Source organism: Polyodon spathula, chromosome 2 (genome assembly GCF_017654505.1).
Source record: "Polyodon spathula isolate WHYD16114869_AA chromosome 2, ASM1765450v1, whole genome shotgun sequence".
NCBI lineage: Eukaryota > Metazoa > Chordata > Actinopteri > Acipenseriformes > Polyodontidae > Polyodon > Polyodon spathula.
In genome coordinates this window covers 12528969-12552985 of record NC_054535.1, presented here as the reverse complement: position 1 = coordinate 12552985, position 24017 = coordinate 12528969, and the positions used below count along the sequence as shown (strand labels likewise).

The 24017-nt window shown below is 36.8% G+C and overlaps 1 protein-coding gene across 5 annotated transcripts in view; it reads left to right on the top strand.

Moving 5' to 3' along the window:
- The window catches only part of LOC121330288 (actin filament-associated protein 1-like), a 78448-nt gene that overhangs the window by 36859 nt on the left and 17572 nt on the right, over nt 1–24017 (top strand). For all 5 annotated transcript variants that reach the window (XM_041276710.1, XM_041276726.1, XM_041276700.1 and 2 more), the window contains exons 2-5: nt 4203–4331; nt 5050–5132; nt 18368–18476; nt 18911–19122. In XM_041276710.1, the coding sequence (XP_041132644.1) occupies nt 4203–4331; nt 5050–5132; nt 18368–18476; nt 18911–19122 (533 nt within the window). The remainder of the gene's footprint in view (nt 1–4202; nt 4332–5049; nt 5133–18367; nt 18477–18910; nt 19123–24017) is intronic.

The window sequence follows — 24017 nt, the reverse complement described above, 5'->3', positions numbered from 1 at the left end:
GACTATAAATTACCATTCTGAGCAGAGTTGAGGCTCATGATTTGCACTGCGGTTTATATTTCCTTTATGGGTAACTGTAAGCAAATGGTCGCCCCCTCCCCCAATAGTAATTGCATTATATGGACAATCTGCCCACAGTGGAACGTTGGGTGTTCTAACTAATTGATGGACCAGGGGATCTGCTCTTTTTGTCTCTAATACAGTTCACTACTTTGTTTCCTTGTGGTTTCACACAAAGTTTATATTTAGAGAGTTGATCCTGACTGACTTTAGGCATTGACAAGGTGCTGAGGTGTGGCTGGGTAGTCAGTGTGCTCTAAAATGCACTGTCACAGATGGTTCTGGCACGTCCTTTTTGTGCTATAAGTCATTAGATCCTTTTGCATGGAAGACCTAGGTTGCAAGGGTGTGCGGTTCTTTGATGGACCCAGATTTAGTTAAAATGTGTTTGCCCACTGACGACGGGAATGAGAATGTAGAGATGGGAGCCCAGCTAACAAGACTGAAGTTTTTGCAGGTTATTGGGATGCACATTTAATATTTGTCAAACTGCAACAAATATTGTAATGACTGTAATGTGTTTTAGAAAACGTTTTTTTCAGCAGATCTGTACAGGCCTGGTGCAGAGTTCCAATCCTGCTGGGAACGTGCTGAGTTATTATACATGAATAGGATGATTTAAACTAGCCTGTATTGATTGAAATAATATGATACACTCTTTGTCAATAATCATAGTAATACTGTATGTACTCTGTTTCAAATAGACTTGTATACTTGGTAGAAAATATTAAGTAGATGTTATGTACTGTCTGTGAAAAAGCATGCAGAGAAAGGGCAGGCTGACCAGCTCTTGGCAGACAGTGATGGACAAATGTAATGGAGCAGATTCCCTTGTCCATCACATAGCCCCTGATCAGAAGTAGGCCAATCTTTGATTTAGGTGCAACACCTTGGTGGCTAACTTTCTGGAGAAAGCTGCTGAGCTGAGTAAAAAAAGAAAAACTTACTTTGAAATAAATATATACATGTTATATTAGTGTAGATGTTTAAAGTAGAAAAATAACAAAAATCTTGTAATGGAAAAACTAAAAAGACTTAAAAAATGAGTGTACAGGGTAACCGATTAAAAAGAACAGACTTATAATCAAGCCTCTAAATTTAAAGAAAGGAGTGAGTCCTATTTAAAGACGATTTAAAAGCAAGTATTGTAAAGTGATGACAACAGAATAACTGAATCAACAACTTAAAGTCTGAGAACTGCTGCTATATTTCTGGGAGTTAAATGTATAGTTTAAATGACTGGGCAGTCATGCATCTTATTTGAAGTATAAAGACTTGATCTAAAAGGAGCCTCTGGGTTAGAAGTAAATCTTTTATTTATAGTACAATAACACAACTATAAGAATGTTGTATTTAAAAGAAGCAAGACAATAAAATAAAAATAGTATAAAATGTAACTCTAACAGTAAACTTACTAAAGGAATACAAACTAATGTTGTTACCTTGATTCTCACCTGCTTGTGGTACAGACAGTGTTGAAAATGACTCATTGGTTTTGGCCGATGAAGTGGGGATTTTTGATGGTCAGCGATTTAACAGCCAAGATCCTCTTTATAATGAACAAACTCGTTAATATTAATGAACGGAAATACCTTTTGGATAACAGAAGATAGGAGTTTATCATACAAATCATTTTCTATATATAACAGATATGAATTAGAACCGGCAGGAAGAGATGGGAACAGAAAACGTAGGACGTGTTAACACGTTATGTTAGATATTGGTTTGAAATAATGACTATTGAAAAATGCTTACAATAGTGTTTCATACTAATCAACCCTAAAATTGGCAAAAAGCAAAGGCTGTCTTAAAAACCTGCTTTGACTGGATTTTGTATGAACAATGAAGAAGGTTAGACTTAGTTCAGTCACTATAACACTGTACCATTCTAATATGTTAACAGTAGCGTGTATTTAGATATACATAATTAGACCTTCCATTCAAAACTTAAAAGATTTATCAGTGGAGTAAAATAATATTACCATTTCTAGCAGCAACTGTAATACTGAAGTAACTTAATTAGAAATACATCTTATAATGCCATTTAAAGTTAAACTGTTGAAAGCACATTGTAAAAGTTTATTATAACAGAAGCAAGGTGTTGACAATATTGTAAATATATTGTTAAGACACATTTGAAATAATGTTAATTTAATTAAATCAATTAAAAAATTAGTTCAATTTCTCCAACTAAACAAAAAGTGTCTTTTAGACATTACAATATCAATTAAACCAAAGAATATGTATGTTTAGTTCATATAAAAATTTTACTGCAGTAATAAACATGGTCATTTGCAGAAAAAGCTGTAGAGTTTGAATGTGAAATAAATAATTTTGGGGTCTGCAGTTTTTCGGTAGATGTTAATCTCAGACACACAATATAATTCTGGAAGGGCATTAGACCTTCAAAAGATAAAGCTTGGTCTTTGGCACTTCAAAGCAAGATTCGGTGTTGGCTCTTAAAAGCACGATTTGCCAACCTTGAGTGATAACCAATGGAAGGTGTTTTACGAAAGACAGTATTCATCTCATTATATTATAAGAAAATAATGAGAGCTTAGTTATAAAAATTAGTATGTACACTTTCCTGTATTATCTGAAAAGATACCGGTCCAGGCCAAGAAATCACTTCATGCTGTGAGTTGATGTTAAATATATAAAACAACATCTCTTTTTATACACATATGACCATTGTATCATATTGCACTATATTGTAGCAGGGATCCTGTGAATTTTGTTTCACCTGACTTTTTGGAGAAAGGAGGGGTTAGGAAAAAGAGAGCCAAATCAGGTTTCAATATTTTTGGAAAGAAGGTATCTTCAATTGGTTTTAAAAGAAGTTGACCAGATCCTTCTAGAAAATATCATTAACTCAAAGATAGGAACCGTCAGGGCAGATTGATGATCAGATTTAATTGGGACTCTTGATATATTCAATGGAGAGAAAATCCTATAAAAACCAAGGCAAAACCCCAGTCAAGTATCGCTCAACTTGTTAACTACAAGTTGTGTGGTCCATGCTCTGAGGATCTCTGAAAAACTGATTGCTGTTTGATCAAGTCAAGTCTCTGCCTTTTGAAGACAGTTCTTATTTTTCAATATATTCTATACTACACTTCCATATACTGGAAGGTAAGCATATATTTGAATTTAATATCTCTTTTATATTGCATGCATTAAGGTAAGGTATAGAAATTTCAGTTTAGTGATATAGTGACATATATATATATATATATATATATATATATATATATATATATATATATATATATATATATGTGTGTGTGTGTGTGTGTGTGTATGTGTATGTGTATATATGTATATGTGTATGTGTATGTGTGTGTGTGTGTATATATATATATATATATATATATATATATATATATATATATAGAGAGAGAGAGAGAGAGAGAGAGAGAGAGAGAGAGAGAGAGAGAGAGAGGCCTTGCTCTTCTGCCCTCTCTCTCTCCTCCCCTACTCTACTCTCCTCTACTTCCCTAGCATCTCTCGCTCCTTCCTACCTCCCTCCGACTCTCCTCCATCTGGCCTCCTCTCCCTATCCCCTCTCCTCTCCACCCCCCTCTCTCTCTTCTCTCTACTCCTCTCCTCGCCTCCCCCACCCCCACCTCTCTCCGCTCCTCTCTCCTCTCCCAACTCCTGCTCCCCACGCACTCTCTCGGCTCCCCCTCCCCTCTCTCCTGGCCGCGAGAGAGAGAGAGAATGTTGTAGTGGCCGTTTTTAGCTTTTTGCATTTTATAGCCTAAGAGCTAAATATGTAATAACCATATTCGTATTACTGAATTCAAGTACTAATGCTGTTAAACTTGTAAAGCAGTGGATCTCCCAGACAGCTTTTTACTTGGGATTTATGGTGGTCTGCACAACCAACTAATCCAATATTTAAAGCATTTAATAAACTGAAAAGAGCACTTGCACTGCTCTGATTTGTTAAAACTTCAAATTAAATGAGTCTGTGTGTTTTTCTGTATTATTAAAAAGTCATCTGGATATATTGCAAACCCAGTGCACGAACAATCCACTTACAGGAGTCCGAAACATCTTTATGCCCTCCTTGAACATCTCCCCTGAGTTGATTATCCTGCGAAAATTTTCTGACAGCACAAAATACCTTTGTTTTTCAGCGATGGAGGAGTTAGTGGTGGAGCTGCAGCTCTTCCTGGAGCTCCTTGAACGCGAGTACCTAAGTGCCACCGTGAGAGAGAAGAAGGCTCTGATCACAAACATTCTGCACAGGATACAGGCAACAAAAGGTCAGTGCTTCCTGGCTGGGCGAAGGTGACATTTTAAGTTTGGGATTCAACAGGGAGCGTTGCTCCTGCAAATTAAGGAGGCTAAATTGGCTGGGACTGGGTCACCTCAATGTGCTACAGTGCCCCCTACAGACGAGGCATGTGGTGAGCTCAAGCAGACATCCATGTGGCTGGCATTTGTCCTCCAGGGACTGGTAGCTTGTGGACATCCTTGCTGTCAAGATCTCGGGTGTAAAGAGGCATGCCAGTGGGATCAGAGGACACCCACTTACCTTCAGTTCTCCTTGGGTGTTTTGGGGAACATAATTGGACTTCTAAAATGGGGAGAAAAATTGGGTTAAAAAAATTGGGCAATATAAACCAAAAAAAAAAAAAAAACACCTGTAGGGACTCAATCCAATTCATATTTTTATCTATTGAGATTCAGTCATCCCATGGTAATACAAAAATTGGTATGTGCTGTTTCTAAACATGTGGGCCTCATTAGCCCAACCAGTCAAAGTCCAGAACTAATAGCCCACATCTAATGAAAGCTTGCATGGACATTTGTTAATTTATTCCACATGCTGAGAAAGGAGTTTATGAAAACTTCTTCTTGGTAACTGCTTTGTCTTGTAGATATGCATAAGCATACACTATGTTTGTTATAACACTGAGAACTGTAATCTCTGATTTATATCCTTGGATCTCTCTGTATCCATTTCTGTGTTGATCACAGAACCTTTACACAAGACTGAGATGCACAGTGGCCTGCCAGCTCCACCCCAGATGCCCCTGCCAGAAATCCCTCATCAATGGCTGGTAAGATCTGTTCAGCACCTGGTTGTGCTTCTCGATTGCAGAGTATACATTACAATTACCGATATTAATGAAACTTGACACACCTGTAAGTACAGGTAATAGTACTAGCCAATGTTTAGCCACATGAATAATGAAACATTTCTCAGTACTTGTTTTATTTATTTATTTATTTTTAATTAATCAATTATAGTGATATTATAGATTTTAATTTGTTTAGTATTGATTATTTATTGTACTGAAAAATTATCAATTGAATCATATTACCAGCAATAATTGTGTTTGTGACAGTCTAAAAAGTATCAGTGCCACTTCTGCCACTATGTTTTTGACCTTTCTCTTTTTATTGACAACCTGTTTTTCCATAAGGAGATGCTGGAACAATAATTGAAAATGTAATTATTGTACATTCCTAGTTTCTGGTTTCAGTTACTATTTGGGATTTCATCTGTGTATAGTACTGAAGGTTGTGCTGAACAAGGCCTCTTCTGTGTCCAAGTTCTCTGACCGTTTTGCCTGGCTTTCTGTATCTGTCAAAGGGAGAGCTGGATTGTGCTTCACACTGTAGTCGCCCAGATTCAGGTACAAAGCCATAATAACACCTGCAGGGCAGAGAACCCTGATTCTGAGGTATGCAGACCATGTGATAAGGGATATTTGCCTCCTGTGCTTGATGTTGGGTCTGAGGGATAGCCATGCTTTCGATATACAGTGCTTCTTTTACTGTAACATGTCTCTGATTTTTTTCTTCCATCTTAAGAACATTGTGAGTACGTTAACTCAAGCAGATACTGAACACCTCATTCATGCCTTCATCAGTTCAAGATTGGATTACTGTAATGCTACGTTTGCAGGTCTTGCATTCTCTTTGAATGTGCCTAAATAGAAAGCAGCAAGGGTCTTAACTCTATCCGGGACCTTCTTTGTACTTTGAGATCTCAGGATTGGGGTTTCCTATACTGTAGTCCAGGGGTGCCGCCACCACGGGGGCCAGGTGGCCATGACCCCAGGACTTTTCCGACGGGGGTAGGGGGGGGAGCATATAGCTCGGAAAAAATAAAGCTGCCAGTTTTTTTTTTTTAAATGTCCTCTGTGTGGCGATATGGTGCTGTTGTGTACTAATGTGCTTCTTTCTTAAACTGTGGTTAATTTAAATTTAAATTTAAACACACTTTCTATAGTCATAGACTACTGCTGGCTATGAGAAAGGAAAAGTGGAGTGAACATAACAGTTTCTTAGTGGGATTTGGCCAGGTTGAATCAGCAGTACCAATCTGCATGACAGAAAGTGGATACACATCAGAGTCTATTTAATCAGGTCAATATATATTTTGTTCTCTAGACCTTACAGTTCTATAATTAAAATACTTGATATCATTGTGAGAAGCAAATGCTAATCGATTCAGATTTAAACAGCGAGAGAAAGTAGAATGTCAGGGTTTGCACTGTTAAGAAACAAGGCTGCCGTAATCTGTTTATTTAGATAAGTGTGTGCAATTCTGTATAAAATGAAACTTTGCTAAATAGGGCTTTTAATCTTGGCATTTTCCTTTAATTGATTAATCACCCCATCTGGACGATTAATTAATCGATTAATAAACCCCACGCTATTAAAAGCAATTGTATTGAAAGACAACTACAAGCAACACTTGGTATTTATGCTGTTTATTTGCAAGCATTTATTAATGACGCCCAACGTTTTACAGGCAACTTTAACTGAATAATTTGACAATAAGTGAAAATGTTTACTTGCATGTAACCTGAAGTTAGCCGAAGCAAGTCTTTTAATTTAATACATAAAGTACTGTGCCATGCATTACTGTAAATTAGCAGCGGTACTACAACCAATAGCGTGTTGGATATGTTGGGCTGTTTTTTGTACTAACTTTAAACAAACAGGTAATTTATTTAATTCAGTGTTATTTTATTTTAATTTAATTTAGTTTAATTTAGTTAAGACTTATACTTAGGCTAGAGCTGTAAATGCACTGCTATGGTACAGATTTAAACTAATAGAATACATTGTTAAAAAGAAAAATCAACTTACTTGTGACTCAGACAAGATAAACTCACCGTGAAAGGAAAGCCCCTAAGAGCAAATCTTGCAAGCTGTAGTCTTTTATCCTTCCTTCTGAGCAAGATAAACTCACCGTGAAAGGAAAGCCCCTAAGAGCAAATCTTGCAAGCTGTAGTCTTTTATCCTTCCTTCTGAGCAAGTGGTTCTCAAAAGTATTTTTTTTTAATTTATTTTTTTGCTGTGTCCCCTTTCAGAGATATTTGTTTTGCTCTCATTTTCTCGTTTTTCATTCCACTTGATAAAGTAAGGACGTGGATGATTTAAAATCCAATTTCATTGTTTCACAGCAAATCCCTGTAAATGGAACTGCTTTTACTATTATTATTACAGTAAGCCCGTGACTAGCCTTTAAATAATGTTAATGCAATTACGAAAAGTAATTGTGATGTTTGTTCCACTTATTTTTTATTATAACTTTATTAAAGATTTTATTAAATAATTGTTTAGTAAAATGTTGTACCCTCATTTGCTTGTTTTCTACAATCTGCACGCAGCAAATCAAACAGAAGCTGTATTTAAATCTAGATTTTTATTTTATTTTGTTAACAAAAGTATCTGATTAAAGCCTGTTGCCGCTATACTTTCAAATATAAATACAGTATAATCGTAAATATCGAAAAACTACTCACTTCTAAATCTTTTGTAGTCATTTTTGTATTACTTTAGTATAACTACATGTTAATTTGGATTAATTTGTTGTTTTTTTCTGACTTGATGTGAACGAAAAGACACACATTTGCCCGTTTTCCCATTGGAAATAGTGATATTTTGAAGTATCACTGTCCTGGTCACAAAAGCAAAGTTTGTGGGGAATAATAGCCATTTTCTATACTTTTGAGGCATAAGCAATTAGGAAATAACACTTACTACCCAGGAAAAAAAAAATGTTACACGGTGTAATCACTAGGAATTCCGAAAACTGTATTTTTCAGTCAGGTCTTCGCTGTCTTTCTCGATTTCTTTCTCACGCACTGCTTTTTGCTGCAGCACGTGGGTAGACTAGATTAATCGATCAACCCCTTTTGTTCGATTAATCGATTAAAACCACTATTGTTAAACCATTTATATTTCTTAATTACATCATGGATATCTGGCAAACAACCTAAAACATTTTTCTGGCTATACATTGAAAACAAATATATATGGTGGTACACTACGTTTGCAGAGTATTCATTGGGAATTAAATTGGTTATCAGCAGAGATGTAAAATAATACTGTTATTGTTTTTGTATTACTTGAAAAAAAAAAACGATACATAAATACTCGCATACATTATAATAACATTCATTGGAAGATGCAGGAACAAGAAAGAGGGAAGTATTTACTTGTGTTTCTCCTTACTGTTTTAGTGTTAAAAATAAATAGAACAACTCTTTCAACCCAAATTTGAGTTCAAATATTTTAAGTGTGCAACAATGGAAGGATATGCAGATTTATGATTTTATTTTCTGTCATACCTTAGCTGTAGTAATAGAAGCTCAGGATAAAGTCAGGTGCTTTACATTGACCTCTTTTGCAACATGCAACAAACACTAAGGGTCTTTATGCACAGGTCTAGTCATCCAACATTAGTCTACTGCCCCCCCCCCCCCCCCCCCCGCTGTAGTTTCCATGTTCTGAAAGAAGTCATCTTTTATTGCCTACATGAAGTGTACTATAAAAAATTAAGTTTGCATTGTATTGTAATATAAGAGAACCTGAAGATGACATGCCAAGTTTCACTCTGCTGTACTCTTTCCGTGCTGTTTTGTACACTGTTCTTTCGTCTGTCATTCTCTCTTCCACACATGTCTAAGACTAATACACATGCTACTGTTATGCTGTGTAATTGGAAACATCCTATCTTGGCTCATACTGAGATCCTTTGTTTTTCCTGGAATACTGGCAATCTTATCATTTCGTAGCTGCAATTACAGTTTATTAATGTTCCAGTTTTCCCCCAGGCATACTTTTAAAATAATATATTTTATAAATATACACTTTAAAATTCTTGTCTTGTAGCAGCAGGAATTACATTCGTTGGTTTACTTCAGCCTTGGTCTGCCAAAGAGTAGGATCTTGTCTGCCAGACCACATTTATTGGGTTGCACAGTGGATAAGTGTCCAGGCTTTCATTAAAAGCCGCAGATGGTAATGTAGAGATTATAGTTGACGCATGGTGCTGGGTTTTGACAGAGCTGGACATACTAGCTAAATGTAATCTATAGGAGATGTTATTCTGAATGTAGACCTTAGTCATGCCACTTTTCGTTTCATCCAACTGTTGGTCAGGACCGTGTAGTTTGGTAGTAAATGATGGAATTCAGTGTCCACACAATTCTAAATTGAAATAATATGTGGTGCCTACCAACTTGAAGAATTATAAAATTGGGTCTTGGTACAATGTAAGCTTTTACAGTGTATCTGCTGTGAACTGGTGATAATTGTACTTATTTTTCAATCAGTGGAAGTATCCTCATCAATGGTGGATTATGTTTTTGGGCCCTATTCTCAAAGCTTTTAAGTACATAGAGCCAATTAAAAAATACCTAATAGAAATTACTATCGTTTTGCAGGTCTCACATTTTCCTGTATAAAAGATGCACACGCAATGATAAAAGTGTATTTTATTTTTTTAATGGTATTTTTCGGTTTAAAAAAAATGAATACAATATACAGTTCACTCCTTAAAGATGGTGTATTTCATTGCTTTACTTTCAATGGGGTCGGGCATTCCGTTTCAATAGTTTGCACAAAGGAACACACAGATGTGTTACATGATAGTTCTGTCAGGTGAATGGTTACACTCTGGTGCACGTGATGTGTATGTGAAGGCCACATGGGTGCTTTTAAAAAGTCACCAGAAAATGATACAAAGTGAATCTATACAGCAACAATAGTACATGCTATTTGATAACCATACCAGGTTTAAGGGAGAGTTAAAATCATTTTGAATCCCTAGCAATACTACACCTGTTTTATTTTGCTTGTAGTCTTATACTTCAGTTTGGAACATGCACGTATGTCAAGGAGGATATAGAAGTAAAAGTTGCTTCCTGGTATGAAATCACTTCCTGTGCAGTGCTCAGTTTCACGCCAATGGTCTAACTGCCATCAGACCCTGTGACCTATAACACAGGAAGGGCATACTACATTGTACTGGGAAGACTGGTATGGTTATCATTCTTTTTAAAGAGTTACAATAATCTATCTATCTATCTATCTATCTATCTATCTATCTATCTATCTATCTATCTATCTATTTTAAGAAAAAGAATGTGGGCTCCAAACTGCATGCATGACAAGCCCTTTTTGAGTGTTCAGAATAGCAGCTCTGTGGGGATTCAGATGGATTCCATCTGTGTTGATATTGGCTGTGCTTGCCCACCCGCCCAGCTGTGCTGACTAACCAGAGGCCTGACTCAGACAAGCGCCATTTGTGTTTCATTTCCTCCTTCTTTGGGGTTGGGAGAACGTTAGACAAATAAAATTAGCTTTATCATGGGTTATGTTGGAATTTCTTATATTTTTAAACAGAGAATAATTATTTTGAAACCCCTCCTTCTTTCCCAGTACCATTTGTGCTTTTGTCATGCTCAGTGTTAATCGAAATATTAATATAAATTAAGTGGTTTCTTTTGACATTTGAAATAAATCTGTTGGTTTCTTTTACTATTATTATTTCAATAGATGACTTCTCTGACTTTACCATGCACTCGTAATCAAATTCTGAACCATTAAAGTAATTTCAGCCTAGAGTACATCATCACTGTTACTGAACACACCTGTTCAGAGGTGTTCCCACAGCCTTTAGGGGAAGTCCACCCAGTGTAGGAAAGATACATGCCTAGTAGACAATATGGACTCTCTCTTGGGAACTCATACATTTTAAGTGCCTAATGTAAATACTGTAAATGTTTTTACATTGACAATAGGCCAACTTGTTCAAAACATATTATAAAATATAACTATTTCTTCTACAAGGAGCAGCTGTTTAGAGTTGCATAACTGAACATTATTTCCTAAGGAAGTACAAAGAACAGTTTATCAAGCTTCATTAAAGAGTTTGGTAACTGCTATTTCTGATCGAACATTGTTTTGTTTAGTATTTTTTGTTTATTTCTGCCTCGAATTCCCAGGTCCCATTTCAAATACTTTAATCTCAAGGGGTTGTCCTGGTAAAATATTTAAATTTAAAACAGTCTGCTGCCTATGGGATGGTGGTGTTTGAAAACCCAGCTCCTGTTAAGCAGTACTTGCTACTGAATCAGAAGCAGTGGTAACAGACTGAGGTTGTGGGAGTCTGCAGCTGTCCCACTACCTCCCACCCTTCTTAGCAGGTGTTATGAAACAGTGGTGTCTGAGGAACCCCACTTGTTGCGATTACAGATATTGTCCACATATTCTAAACAAAAAACACCATTATAAGTTGTAAACCTTCAGTGGTTCTGTCTTCTACTGCTCTAATATTGAGCTATTATCGTTTCTTTAAATCTGTCTTTTACCTGACTCTGAGCTTCCTTTGCTCTTGCCTGGACAGTCCTAACTGCCTGTCACTGAACAGACAACTCACTGTTCCCGACTGTCCCTATATACTCTACATAGAGAGAGAGAGAGAGAGAGAGAGAGAGAGAGAGAGAGAGAGAGAGAGAGAGAGAAAGAAAGTGGGTGTGGCCAGCAGAGTTGAAAGGTCCCATTGTCACATTACTTGAATAAAATGAGGAAGTCTGTTTAATTCTTGTTTGAAAGCAAGCTCAGAGCCAAGCAATAACAGATAAGTAAGACAAATTATGATAACACAGTGGCGAATACGGTAAAGGGATCATGAGTGCTATTTAGCTGCTTGTAGTTTAAGAACCAAACTAACTGAGCCACCAACCTGGTTGTCCTTGGAGGTCGCCCATTCAAGTAGTGACCAGACCCAGAAAATGATTCTGACATGAGCTACACAATCAGAAACTAAGTAAGGAATGGTCGCTGGTTATGCATCTGTTGCAAAGTAGAATAAAGTGACAGAAATTTATAGAGGAGTATGGTGTTTTGTGTGGGTGTGTGCACGTGCATGTCTGTGTGTGTTTGTGTGTGTGTGTGTGTGTGTGTGTGTGTGTGTGTGTGTGTGTGTGTGTGTGTGTGTGTGTGTGTGTGTGTGTTTGTGTTTGTGTTTTTATATTTGTGTGTGTCTGTCTGTGTGAGAATGATTGATTGAAACCAAGACCTGAAAACACTGCAGCCTTTTCACAAAATGAATCTCTCTGCCAGCACTCCCATCTTATGGCACTTAAGAGAGTGGACGCTCTATAAAGCAGTTACGACCTTGTTAACAGTGTTCACATGTCAAGAGATGAGGAATGAAAACTGGGCAGAGCTTCTAAGCAAGGTTCAAGAAGCCACCCCCTGTTTTCAATACAAACAACACGCACAACATTTATTTAAATTGTGTATAGGGGTCTTTATAAATAGATACTGCTGCTTTTCTAAACGTATTATTAAAAGGTTATGCCTGCTCATTTTCAAACGTAGAATCTTGTAAGCAGCCTTTACAGGGTGGTGTTGTTGCCGAGGGGTCCTGGTATGAAAATATTCATTAATCTGATGAAGTCGGACTTAGATTTCTTTATACAATGGCCTATTCATGCAAAGCCCCAAGTAGGTCCTGCTAGGGAGCCCAGTAGTCCCTGCTAGAATTATTGGATTTTGGGCCAGGAAAAGATTAAAAACGGAGCCGCTGTATTAAGAAAGGCCTGTTATTTTTCTGATAGATATTCCTCTTACAAGGACAATGCGGGTTTAGGTTATGAAGTTTTTCATGAATCTAAGTAGAAAAAAATCTATGGCTTTTTGCGTAGGATATATTTCATGAGAAACATAATACTGTTAAACCAATATGCTCACTGTTCTTTGAATTTTTTAGTAACTGAGTTCTTGTTCAACATATATATATATATATATATATATATATATATATATATATATATATATACTTATATATATAATATATATTAATGTTTGGCACCGTGACCGGTGAAGTTTCAAGTGTGTTGTTACAATGAAAACAAAATTACATTATTTAAATTGACAGCTAGCTGTTAACAAGATTGTTTGATAGTAATTGTTGGCCTATTACATTTGTGTTCACATTCCCAAGTGAAAATGCAGAAACTATGGGCTTTTCTTTTAAGATTTCTTCAGGATGTGCTTCACAGATATTTAAATATGTCTAGGATTTACCACAGCTTTTATTGTACAGCACCCTACACATTATTATGTAAGTTTCATGCTTCATGAATGGGAAATGTTCTGTTCTGAAATGATGTTTCTTTGATTGGGAAGCACAATTTAGTGTGCTCTGATTCACATTCCCATATAGACATGTTCTGCATTTTGTCTGTGTGGCAGTGTACCCCATCCCTGTGTGTATTTTGTGTTATATGTTGTGTGTGGTGTGTTAATGTTAGTGAATATACACCGGTGCACAGGATATAATGTGGGCTAGTTAGCAGGAGTGTTGTTAAAATATGTAGTTGTATTTAGGCACAGGGATTTACACAATCACTCCACGTGCAGATTAAGCATGTAATAGTATGTGAGCACAGGGATTGCACAAATTAGTACACATGCTGGGATTCAAATGAATAATTAATTAGTAACTAAATCCCGGCACAACAGTATATAGAGATGCACGTTTCACTCACTCGGGGTTCGGTGAGTGGAGAGGAAAATTAATTAAAATAAATAAATAAATAAATATTACAATTGCTATTTTGTGCTGGAAGGACCAGCACGATACTTGTTTGTTCTGACTCACTGTGTTTGTTTGTCTGTTCGTCCACTGTTTAATGTTAGTCCGTTTTGTTTGTCTATTTAATTTGGGTTATTTTAGATTTGATAAATGGTAAAAGGGAAATTAAGTATAACCTCCAGTGAAGCAAGACTGTCTGAAACATTAACAATCAAAAATGCCAGAATATAGTTTGTCTGCCAGTAATGTAGCTGGATTCGTTCACTTTTATAAACAGCCCACATAATTTCTTTATAGAAGTAGGGCACCACTCTCCCTTTAGTAGAAACTTAAATAAATTAAAAAAGCCCTGAAGCCCCAGGTATATCCAACAGCTCTTTTAGTTTCTAAAGAAATATTTTTTGGCTAGGATTCAAACAGCCCTGGCCTTGGGACTGATAGGCTCCTCACTCAGCAGTCTTCTCTCAGCTAAGCCACAGTTTTAGTGACAATGATGTGCAAATATTGCATGTATTGTAGGTTTGTTTGTAGTTGTCCGCATTTTAAGGTGATTTATCCTTCTTTGCATCATTTGTTTAATGTGTGTGCCTTCTTTAAATCATCTTCAGTATGTTGATTACCATTATGACCTGTGATAAATATTGAATAAGATGATATTGTTCAAAATTGCACATGTGGGCCTACATACACTTGGATATCCCATTTTAATGAGAAAAGCATAGTAAAGAATATAGTCAATTATTGAAAAGCTGCATGGTAACTGTAAAATAACTGCAAATTTACCATATTAAGCATTTATAAGAGAGTTCTGTAGATACTGCTGTACAAAATGCAGTTGAATTAGGTGATTGATGGGGGTCCTGGCATAACACCATTATTGAGTGCCCTTCAGTATGTATTTTCATTCTGCTTCACATAGTAGTTTTTGGTCTTTGTTTAAAATAAATAAATATAGTCAACCTCTGTTAACTCAGCTGGTGGAAAAATCAACACCTTCACTTAATTAGACAGACAGTCTTCCCGGATTTTCTACATCTAAAATATATGCATCCTGCCTCTTAATTTTTTGATTCAACACCATGCTTTACTTAAAACAACACTAATCGACACTTATTATCGGTACTGAAGGGATAAAAACTATTAAAAAGACCAGTGGATAACTCGACACTGTCGTTTCATGTGACTGAACTCCGACTGGAAACTACAAAGTGCAGCTGGTTAAGGTATCAGTTCACTGTGAGCGGGGAGCGAAAAATGAGTTATCATTCAATTAGCTTTAAACCTCAGGTTATTTGGGATAACAAACTCGTCTGCGGAACTTTCAAAGCGCATGTGAAGCAATTAATAATGCTTGATTTCTGTGTGAAGCTGTGTTGTTTATTATTGTTTTTGTTCAATGAGTTAATTCTGTATAATGTACATTTCTGTAATACCGTAAACGTGTGGGTTCTGTTACTTATATGCATGTTAATGCCGTGGTTCATGTGCACCCGTGGTTAACGCGACACCTCGGATCAGTGGACACTAAATGGCATCCCTGTGGAATGTAGAGTTACCCGAGGTTAACTGTGTGTGGAATAAACTGTTCCTGTAGGCTAAAGTTTTCTAAGGGTTGGTTTCTCAGAAAGGAACTATTATTGTTCAACATTCAATCTGACCAGCACTGGCTTTCCCTTTCCTTTTCCTTCCCATTCACTTAATGTTGCAGAGATGACAAACGTTGCCAATAATTAGTTCACCAAGGCAGTTCTCCCAGAGGAAATAAGATAAGGTTTTGGGGCCCCGCCATGTCTTGCAATAAATATATTAGAAGGACTGATTTAGTTCTCATTTTAATGATATGGTTGATGGAAAGTTTGGCACCATAAGAGTGCTAAAACATGTCGTAATTAACATCAGTTTTGCCAAAACCAAAGCAACAATTCAGCAACAATTAATCAGGTTTCCTTTTTGGCCTTTTTCTTGAAGTGCAATATGTTTGTATAGTGTGTTTCGGTCTGACTAAACCATCTGTAACCAATCCATTTAGGGCTAAAAGTGTATTGTGAACTTCAGATAGAGTATTAACTTAATTTCAAACTGTGGTTCATGGAAGAGAGAATAAACACAATGCAGCCACCCTGCACGTAAAATTGGTTTGTAAAAACAACCCTGGCAGAACCCTGGACTTTGATTGCAGTGATTGTCTGATCTGTTAATGAACAGAGGAATTCAATCTTGAATACATTACTAAGGTGTTACCTCATTCAATGACGTTTTTTGAAAGTTATATTTCTGCCAGGGTTCAATAAAGATGAATGGAGTAGTTTTGTTTGTGCTGTACCAAAATAGCATGTGGATAGTTTTCTAAAGATCCTCATTTTGTTTTTTAAGTGCGAGTTAGGTATTGGAGCTTTTAACATTTTGCTATTCTATGACATTCAGATGAAATGTATTGAAATGGGAAATAGTAGTTCTAGATTACTGTCCTTCAATTTGTTTGGGTACTTGGTGGGATTCCTGGCTTAATGCTACTGATATTCATTGCTGAAAATCTTGCATTACTGTGAGTCCTAGCTAATATTTTTTTCTGAACAAAAGTTTCTCTTTTGCTCAGTTGCTCTCTTATGGAATCTTTTTTTTTTCTTTTTTTTTTTACAAATGTAAATAATTTAAGACAGCAAGCTGTTATTGTCAATGCCAAAAATGTCTGTGTTAGTCTTGTTTAAATGATGCTGCTACTAACAGGAAAACGACTTGAGATCCCTTTGCTTTATCTCAATGGGCCTTTTCTTTTAAAATAAACTGAATTAAATAAGTACATGACCTAAATGAATATATGGCACAGATAGTATTGTTATAAGAGCCAGAGGCTCAGATCTACTCATTACTACTGTGCATTGGAAAAATTGTATTTTGTCACTGTAGAGAAAGTAACCAAGCATGAAAAGAAGCCCACAATATAGTAAAAAGCAGCAAGGTAGAATCGTAAGCGACTCCCTGGAAATAGAGGCGCAATTCTGAGGTTTTAAAGTGGAACTGGCATCCCTGAGTCCATTGGTCTGATTGCAGCTAGTCAATTGGAATAATACTTCCCAACTGTAAAAAACAAACAAAAAAAATACCAAAAAACAAAACAAAATACAAAATAAAAAAACAGTATCTAGAGCACAATCATAAAACAACCAGTGTAAATGCTGCTAATTATATTAAGAGCTAAAAACGATTCTTGATTATCACACACTGTTAATTGAGCAAGTTATTTAAATGCTTTCAAATGCATAATCTTCATCATTTTGGTGCATCTGCCAACAGTCGTTTAATTTGTAGCTTTTCCAGAGCACTGGTTATTTATTATTAGAACCTGGCAGCAACTGTTGTTGCATTGGAGGGCTGAACCATAATCAGGTTGAGATGGCTACAGCAGATTGCCTAATAGGCTTCAGACATTCAGCCAAAAGAAAATATTCTAACGAAGAACAGGTGGGGAGGTGGTAAATCTTCAAAAACATACATGTAATGACCATTAAACTTGCAAATAAACACTTAAAACTAAAACTGGAGAGTTTTTATTAAAGTTTCTCTTCTCTTTCCATACAAAAATCAGGAATGTTCCCATATGGTAACCCAGTAGTGTAGTAAACATTTAGGCGAAAAGAAGTTCAAAGAAATTCTGCTTTGTGTTATTTAATTTAAAGTACATCTGGAGTTACACAATACAAAATATACTGCCACACGAACAGAACTACAGTAAGTGAGCTACTGAGGTACTTCCTCTGAAAGTTAAATTGCATTTTAAAAAACACATGAACCAAATGGGTTTGTACAGTAAATGAGATGCACACAGATTTTTTATTTTCAGAATATGTTTTACACCAGTCTTGATCTACAAAGTATAATTTTTACCTGCCTCCTAATAATAAAGCGAAATTGTCAAAGCATTTGTATTGAAAAGGGAAATGGTCACACCTGTATTGTTTTGATCTAGCTGTCTGTCATCTGTAAAGCATGCCACTTAACAAATCAGCAAATTACTGGTTTCTTCAAAGAGCGCTCTTCATCAGAGCTTTCCTGTACAACCACTGCTTTAAATTGTTTGAGTCGTATTATTAAAGGCACATTTTTAAACATGAATCCAATCTTTTTGAAGATGTAGACCTAACAATAAACGACTCAATCAAACTGCTCCTTCCCACAAGTAAACTGTTTCTGCCGAGTTTTATTGTTTCACAATTGTTTTATTCCTCTTTGAAAATTGTCTCTGCGCTACCATCAAAATAAGGCCCTTTACTTTTTAACGTCTGTTTAATAAATATTGGTTGCACAGTTTTTTTTATTTTATTTAATATTTAATCATTTGACTATTTATGTGTCATCACTGTGGTGTAATTTCTTATATTAGTGCACTCTTAATAAAACGTTCAGTTTATTTCAATGCAGTATGTATTTATGTTTGTCTTGCAGCCTCCGGATAATGGCCCCCCACCTTTACCCAGCTCGTCCCTCCCTGAGGGCTATTATGAAGAGGCTGTACCACTTAGCCCTGGAAAGGCTCCAGAATACATCACCTCTCGTGAGTACCCGCCAATCTCAATCATAAGCAACGCTGATGGGATTGGGTGGATATCAAAATACAGACACAATACTCAATGAGAAGAACAGCAGAGTTGATAAACTGTATACCGCCACTCTGAATTCGGAGTTTAAGTCTATCATTTTTAGTAGTCTTAACATGATATGTAAATTGCCTCAGCTAATTCTTCCTTGTGGTGATATTATAATTCCAGTTGCTTCAGTGCTACATCATATTCTTTACCAAATGAGTGTATGAGAATATGTAGAAGTTTGAAATTATGCATGGTATGACACATAATTTCATATTTACATGTAGATATTGTGTAGAGTAACTAGGTAATGGCGATCCACCTGTACTTTTTCATGATACTGATAACTTCCAGCCGTAGCAGGTGGTTGTATGTTACCAACATGCTTGTTTTTTTCTTGCAGACTATGACTCTGATGCAATGAGTAGCTCATACGAGTCTTATGATGAGGAAGAGGAGGATGGCAAAGGAAAGAAGATGAGGCACCAATGGCCCTCTGAGGAGGCGTCCATGGACCTGGTCAAAGACGCCCGCATCTGTGCCTTCCTGCTCCGCAAGAAGCGCTTTGGACAGTGGACCAAACTGCTGTGCGTCATTAAAGACAACAAACTAATGGTATGATACTCAGTATGTCTAGGGCATTCGTAATACATAGTGCATGTGCCTTTATTTTACTTCCCACCCAGCTGGAATGGATTTGGAATATGATCTATATACATTATTTCTTCTTCTTTTGAATCTAACTATGTTACTGAATAATGACATGTTTATGGTGTATTGTTACATGAGGGGAATGTATACCATAATGCTTAAAGAATGTTTTTTTTTTTTTTTTTTAATTTGATTGATTGCTAAGAAGTGCATGATTTCTCTTTGAATGCTAACTCAATGGTCTTCATTCTGAATAGTATAATTATTAACGTTAGGTCCATCTTGACTTTCCTCCAGATTGTCCTAGGTACACTTAGTGAACTAATTGCAACATACAGTGCGTTTACATGGCCAGTAGTATTACACTAGTATATGGAATACTGAATAATCCAAATATATATTCCGCCATGTAAACAGCAAATTCAGAATATGAACAGGAATATTCCACCTCTGCATATTCAGAATATTGGAGGTGGCATATTCAACTGGTATGCAGAATATTAGTGGAATATAAAACCATGTAAACAGCATATTCCGACTATAACAAATACACATAGCAGTAAACATGATGTCACATGTGAGAAAACACAGCTACTTTTGGTCTGATGAGGAGACATCACTTTTATTAAGGATTTTAAAATCATGAAACAGCGTGATGGCAAGAAACAGAGAAAAGGATGTTTAAAAGGATGCATGAAAAAATTGGGTGCACTTTCACATCGGTGCAGCGTGGACATCGGGTCTGAAGAAGAAAGTTACCCTGACCAGCTGACTGATGAAAAATAAATCTATCATTATGTCATCACATTATAATATATTAGCATACATATTATCTATTTATGTATTTATTTTTCAGAATTTCTAAAGTGTCACTCACCAGTAGGTATCGGGGCACTGTACAGATACAATATAAAATGCTCTTACAATTTGAGTACAAAAGAATATACAGAAAAAAAAAATATCAATACATACTAGATCTGCAAATATACATCTACATTTAAAAACAGCATGCATACATTTATTTATTTATTTATTTATTTACATACAATCACAGCTCTTGATAACAGAAATTCAATCACATTCTCTTTGAAAAAGCAACTGTGCATGTGATGACATAATTATATATATACACACACACACACAGTATTTGCTCTCACAATCTGTCTCCTTGTTATATTAATAAAGACATAAACGTGCATGTCTCTGTTAACACATTGCACTGAAATTACCCACAAGCACCTACACAATCTCAAAATATCAGATTCCATATCTGAAAAAGTAAAAACAAATAACAGAAATATACATCCACACCACCAGCTCTTTACATTAAACAACAAACTATTCCACTACAATCAGCACTCTTGGTTTGCAGTGGGAAGCAAGGTACACATGCGTTAATGGTATAAAAAGAATAGTCTATTTAGCATGTAAACGCAGAATATGAAAGGAATAAGAGAATTCTGCCTGCATGTAAACAGAGCGTTCGGAATATTATAGTATTCCAAGTACATCATAATCTAAATACTTGTGCCATGTAAACGTACTGATAGTGTGTCAGCTTGAACTCTTGTCTCGTTTTAAGAATTGTGCAATATTGCAGATGATAGTCAGGCTATACTAGTGGCTTCTTCTTATTCATATTACTTTATGCTTCTGCAGTGTTTATGAGGACCACTGGTGAGCTTAAACAATAGTTCATATTTCCAAGGCATTTGTATAGGCTCCTTTTCGTAGTTTAGTTTTTTATACAACTGTAAGTATCAATCAATCAATCAATCAATCAATTTTGTATAGCGCTATTAACAAGGGCCACCACAAAGTGTTTTGCATGAAGAAAAAAAAAGTAATAAGAGTAACTGTAATAGCAACAAGAATACCCATAAAATAGTTAAACATATTTAAAATAAATAAAAGCCAAATAATGCTAAAAAGATAAAATAGTAAAATATTCCATATAGAGACAAAATAATATAATTTTAGATAACTGGATACGCCAGACTATAAAAATGTGTTTTTAATCGAGATTTAAAAACATCAACTGAGGGAGCTTCCCTTACAGTACTGGGTCATTCCGTAATTTTGGTGCAATATAGCAGAAGCATCTACCATCTGAGTTTTCTTTTTCTGAACAATAGGCATAGAAAGTAACCTGGCATCCTCAGATCGGAGTGACCGATTGGGGACGTATGGTCTTTAAGGTAAGGTGGAGCAAGACCATTCAGATCCTTATAGGTTAATAACAACATTGTAAAATCTATCCTAAATCGGACAGGAAGCCAGTGTAGAGATGCCAGCACAGGAGTGATAGACCTTGTCTCTTAGTCTCAATTTAACCTCTTGCAGCAGCATTTTGTACAAGTTGCAGACGAGATATCACATTGCTACCAATACCAATTAAAAGATTTGGTAAATGCAATAAATGTTAGCATGCGTAGTTCAGGGGGTGTGCAGCAGGGGGCTTCCAATTTCCTGTCAATTAGTACCTATTTTCTATTTAAGCCCTGATCACTTGCACTTTCGCTATCTAGTGTTTCGTTTTCCTCCTCCTCCCCTCCTTCACCTTTTAATACATGCCTTCGCATCGGTCGACTCTGGGGGGAAAGTGAATCTCACTTCCCCGACCTCAGGGCTAGGCATCAGCCTCCCTTTACCTTCAGGGGGGTTCTCACCATGTGAGTCAGAGCTGACCCCCAGCAGCTCCTGCGCTTTTCTTGCCTCACTCAAGACTCTGTTCCATACTCTGCCTCAATTTGGGATGTGGCTACTCCATGCTCGAGTCCCATACTAACCTCTATGCCTTGTTCTTATTTCAGGTCCCAGGCAGCATGAAGTCTTGGTCAATTGGGGGTCTAACAAGCGCCCCTTTACATAAGTCTCAGATGCTGGGTAGCTCTCCCTCTCTATCCTTTCGTGTCCCCATCTTCCTCTCGAGGGGCGGCTCCCTGAGCTATAACCTTCGTACGTGTTTTCGGGTGCTGGGTCCTTTGCCCCTGGGTTGTGTCGGCATCGCCGCCCTCAGTCAGTGACCACCTTCTATCCTAGCTTCCATGTCCAGCTTCTCTGGTCTGCTACTAGGGTGGGCCTCGTCTGCTCTTCTGTCCTAGGTCCGGTCCTTTCTAGCCAGCACTCTGTCCTACTTACCGCTCCCTTCTGCTTCTTCTTCCCTATCCTTACACCCCCAGCTCACGCCCCGTGAAATACATCTTAAATGCAATAAATACATTTTTAATGTGTGCCTCAAATGAGAGGTCTGGGTCAAAAATGACACAAGTTTTTTTTTTTTATTTCTGCTCTAAAATCTGTACAAAGACTGTGAAGTACAAAATCAGACAAGTGTACATTCTTGTATTGTTTCTGAGGTCCCAATATCATCAATTCTGTTTTGTCTGAATTTACCATTAGGAAGTTTTTAAACATCCCATTTTTGATGTCAGGAAGAGGGGTATTTAAAATATAGTGGCAGACCCATCACATTGCAACAGATCCATCACCTTGCTTGAGGGACAGGTAAAGCTGAGTATCATTAGCGTAACAGTGAAAATTAACTCCATGTCTTCGAGTAATATTACCCAAGGGTAACATATAAAGAGAAAACAGAATTTGATTTAAAAAAAAAAGTGGTCTTTTTAATTTTAACAAACTGAAACTTGTTAGAGAGATAGGACCGGAACCAGGACAGGACAGTACCTGACAGTCCCACCATATTTTCAAGGCAATCAATTAAAACATAGTGATCAATGGTGTAAAACAAGAACCGAAGGCAAGCCCACATCAGAGGACCACAACACATCATTTACCACTTGAATTAGTGCCGTCTCAGTGCTATGATACAGCCTAAAACCAGACTGAAATTTCTCAGCAATGTTCTGTGTAGCAAGAAATCTGTTAAGTTGCCCCGCCACCACTCTTTATAACACCTTGGATAAAAAAGGAAGATTGGATACAGGTCTATAGTTATTAAACACATTGGGATCGAGGGTGGGCTTATTGAGCAAAGGTTTTATTACTCCTGTCTTGAAAGAATTAGGAACAACACCTGATGAAAGAGAGCTGTTAACAATATTTAAAATGGAGTTATTTATTTCTGGATATACTTCCTTTAAAAGTGTAGTAGGAATGGGATCTAATGAGAGGAGGCCATTCGGCCCATCTTGCTTGTTTGGTTGTTAGTAGCTTATTGATCCCAGAATCTCATCAAGCAGCTTCTTGAAGGATCCCAGGGTGTCAGCTTCAACAACAATACTGGGGAGTTGGTTCCAGACTCCCATGATTCTCTGAGTAAAAAAAAAACTCTGTCTGCTCTTATTTGCACTCTTTCTAGAGCAGCAATATCCTTTTTGTAGAGTGGTGACCAGAACTGAACACAGTATTCTAGATGAGGTCTTACTAATGCATTGCAAAGTTTTAACATTACTTCCCTTGATTTAAATTCAACACTTTTCATTATATATCATAGCACCTTGTTGGCCTTTTTTATAGCTTCCCCACCCTGTCCAGATAAAGACATTTCTGAGTCAACATAAACTCCTAGGTCTTTTTCACTGATTCCTTTTCAATTTCAGTATCTCCCATATGGTATTTATAATGCACATTTGTACTGCCTGCATGCAGTACCTTACGCTTTTCTTTATTAAATATCATTTGCCATGTGTCTGCCCAGTTCTTTTTTTATTTTATTTTTTTCGTAGTCACCAATTAATATCCAATTGTATTTTAAGCTCAGCTCACTGCTACCACCCCTGCGCTGGCTTGGAAGCGGCGAAGATGAACACAGGCTGTCCTCTGAAGCGTGTGATGTCAGCCGACCACTTTTTTTCACTCTGCATGCAGCCAATCCAGAGCTACAGCGTCGGAGGACA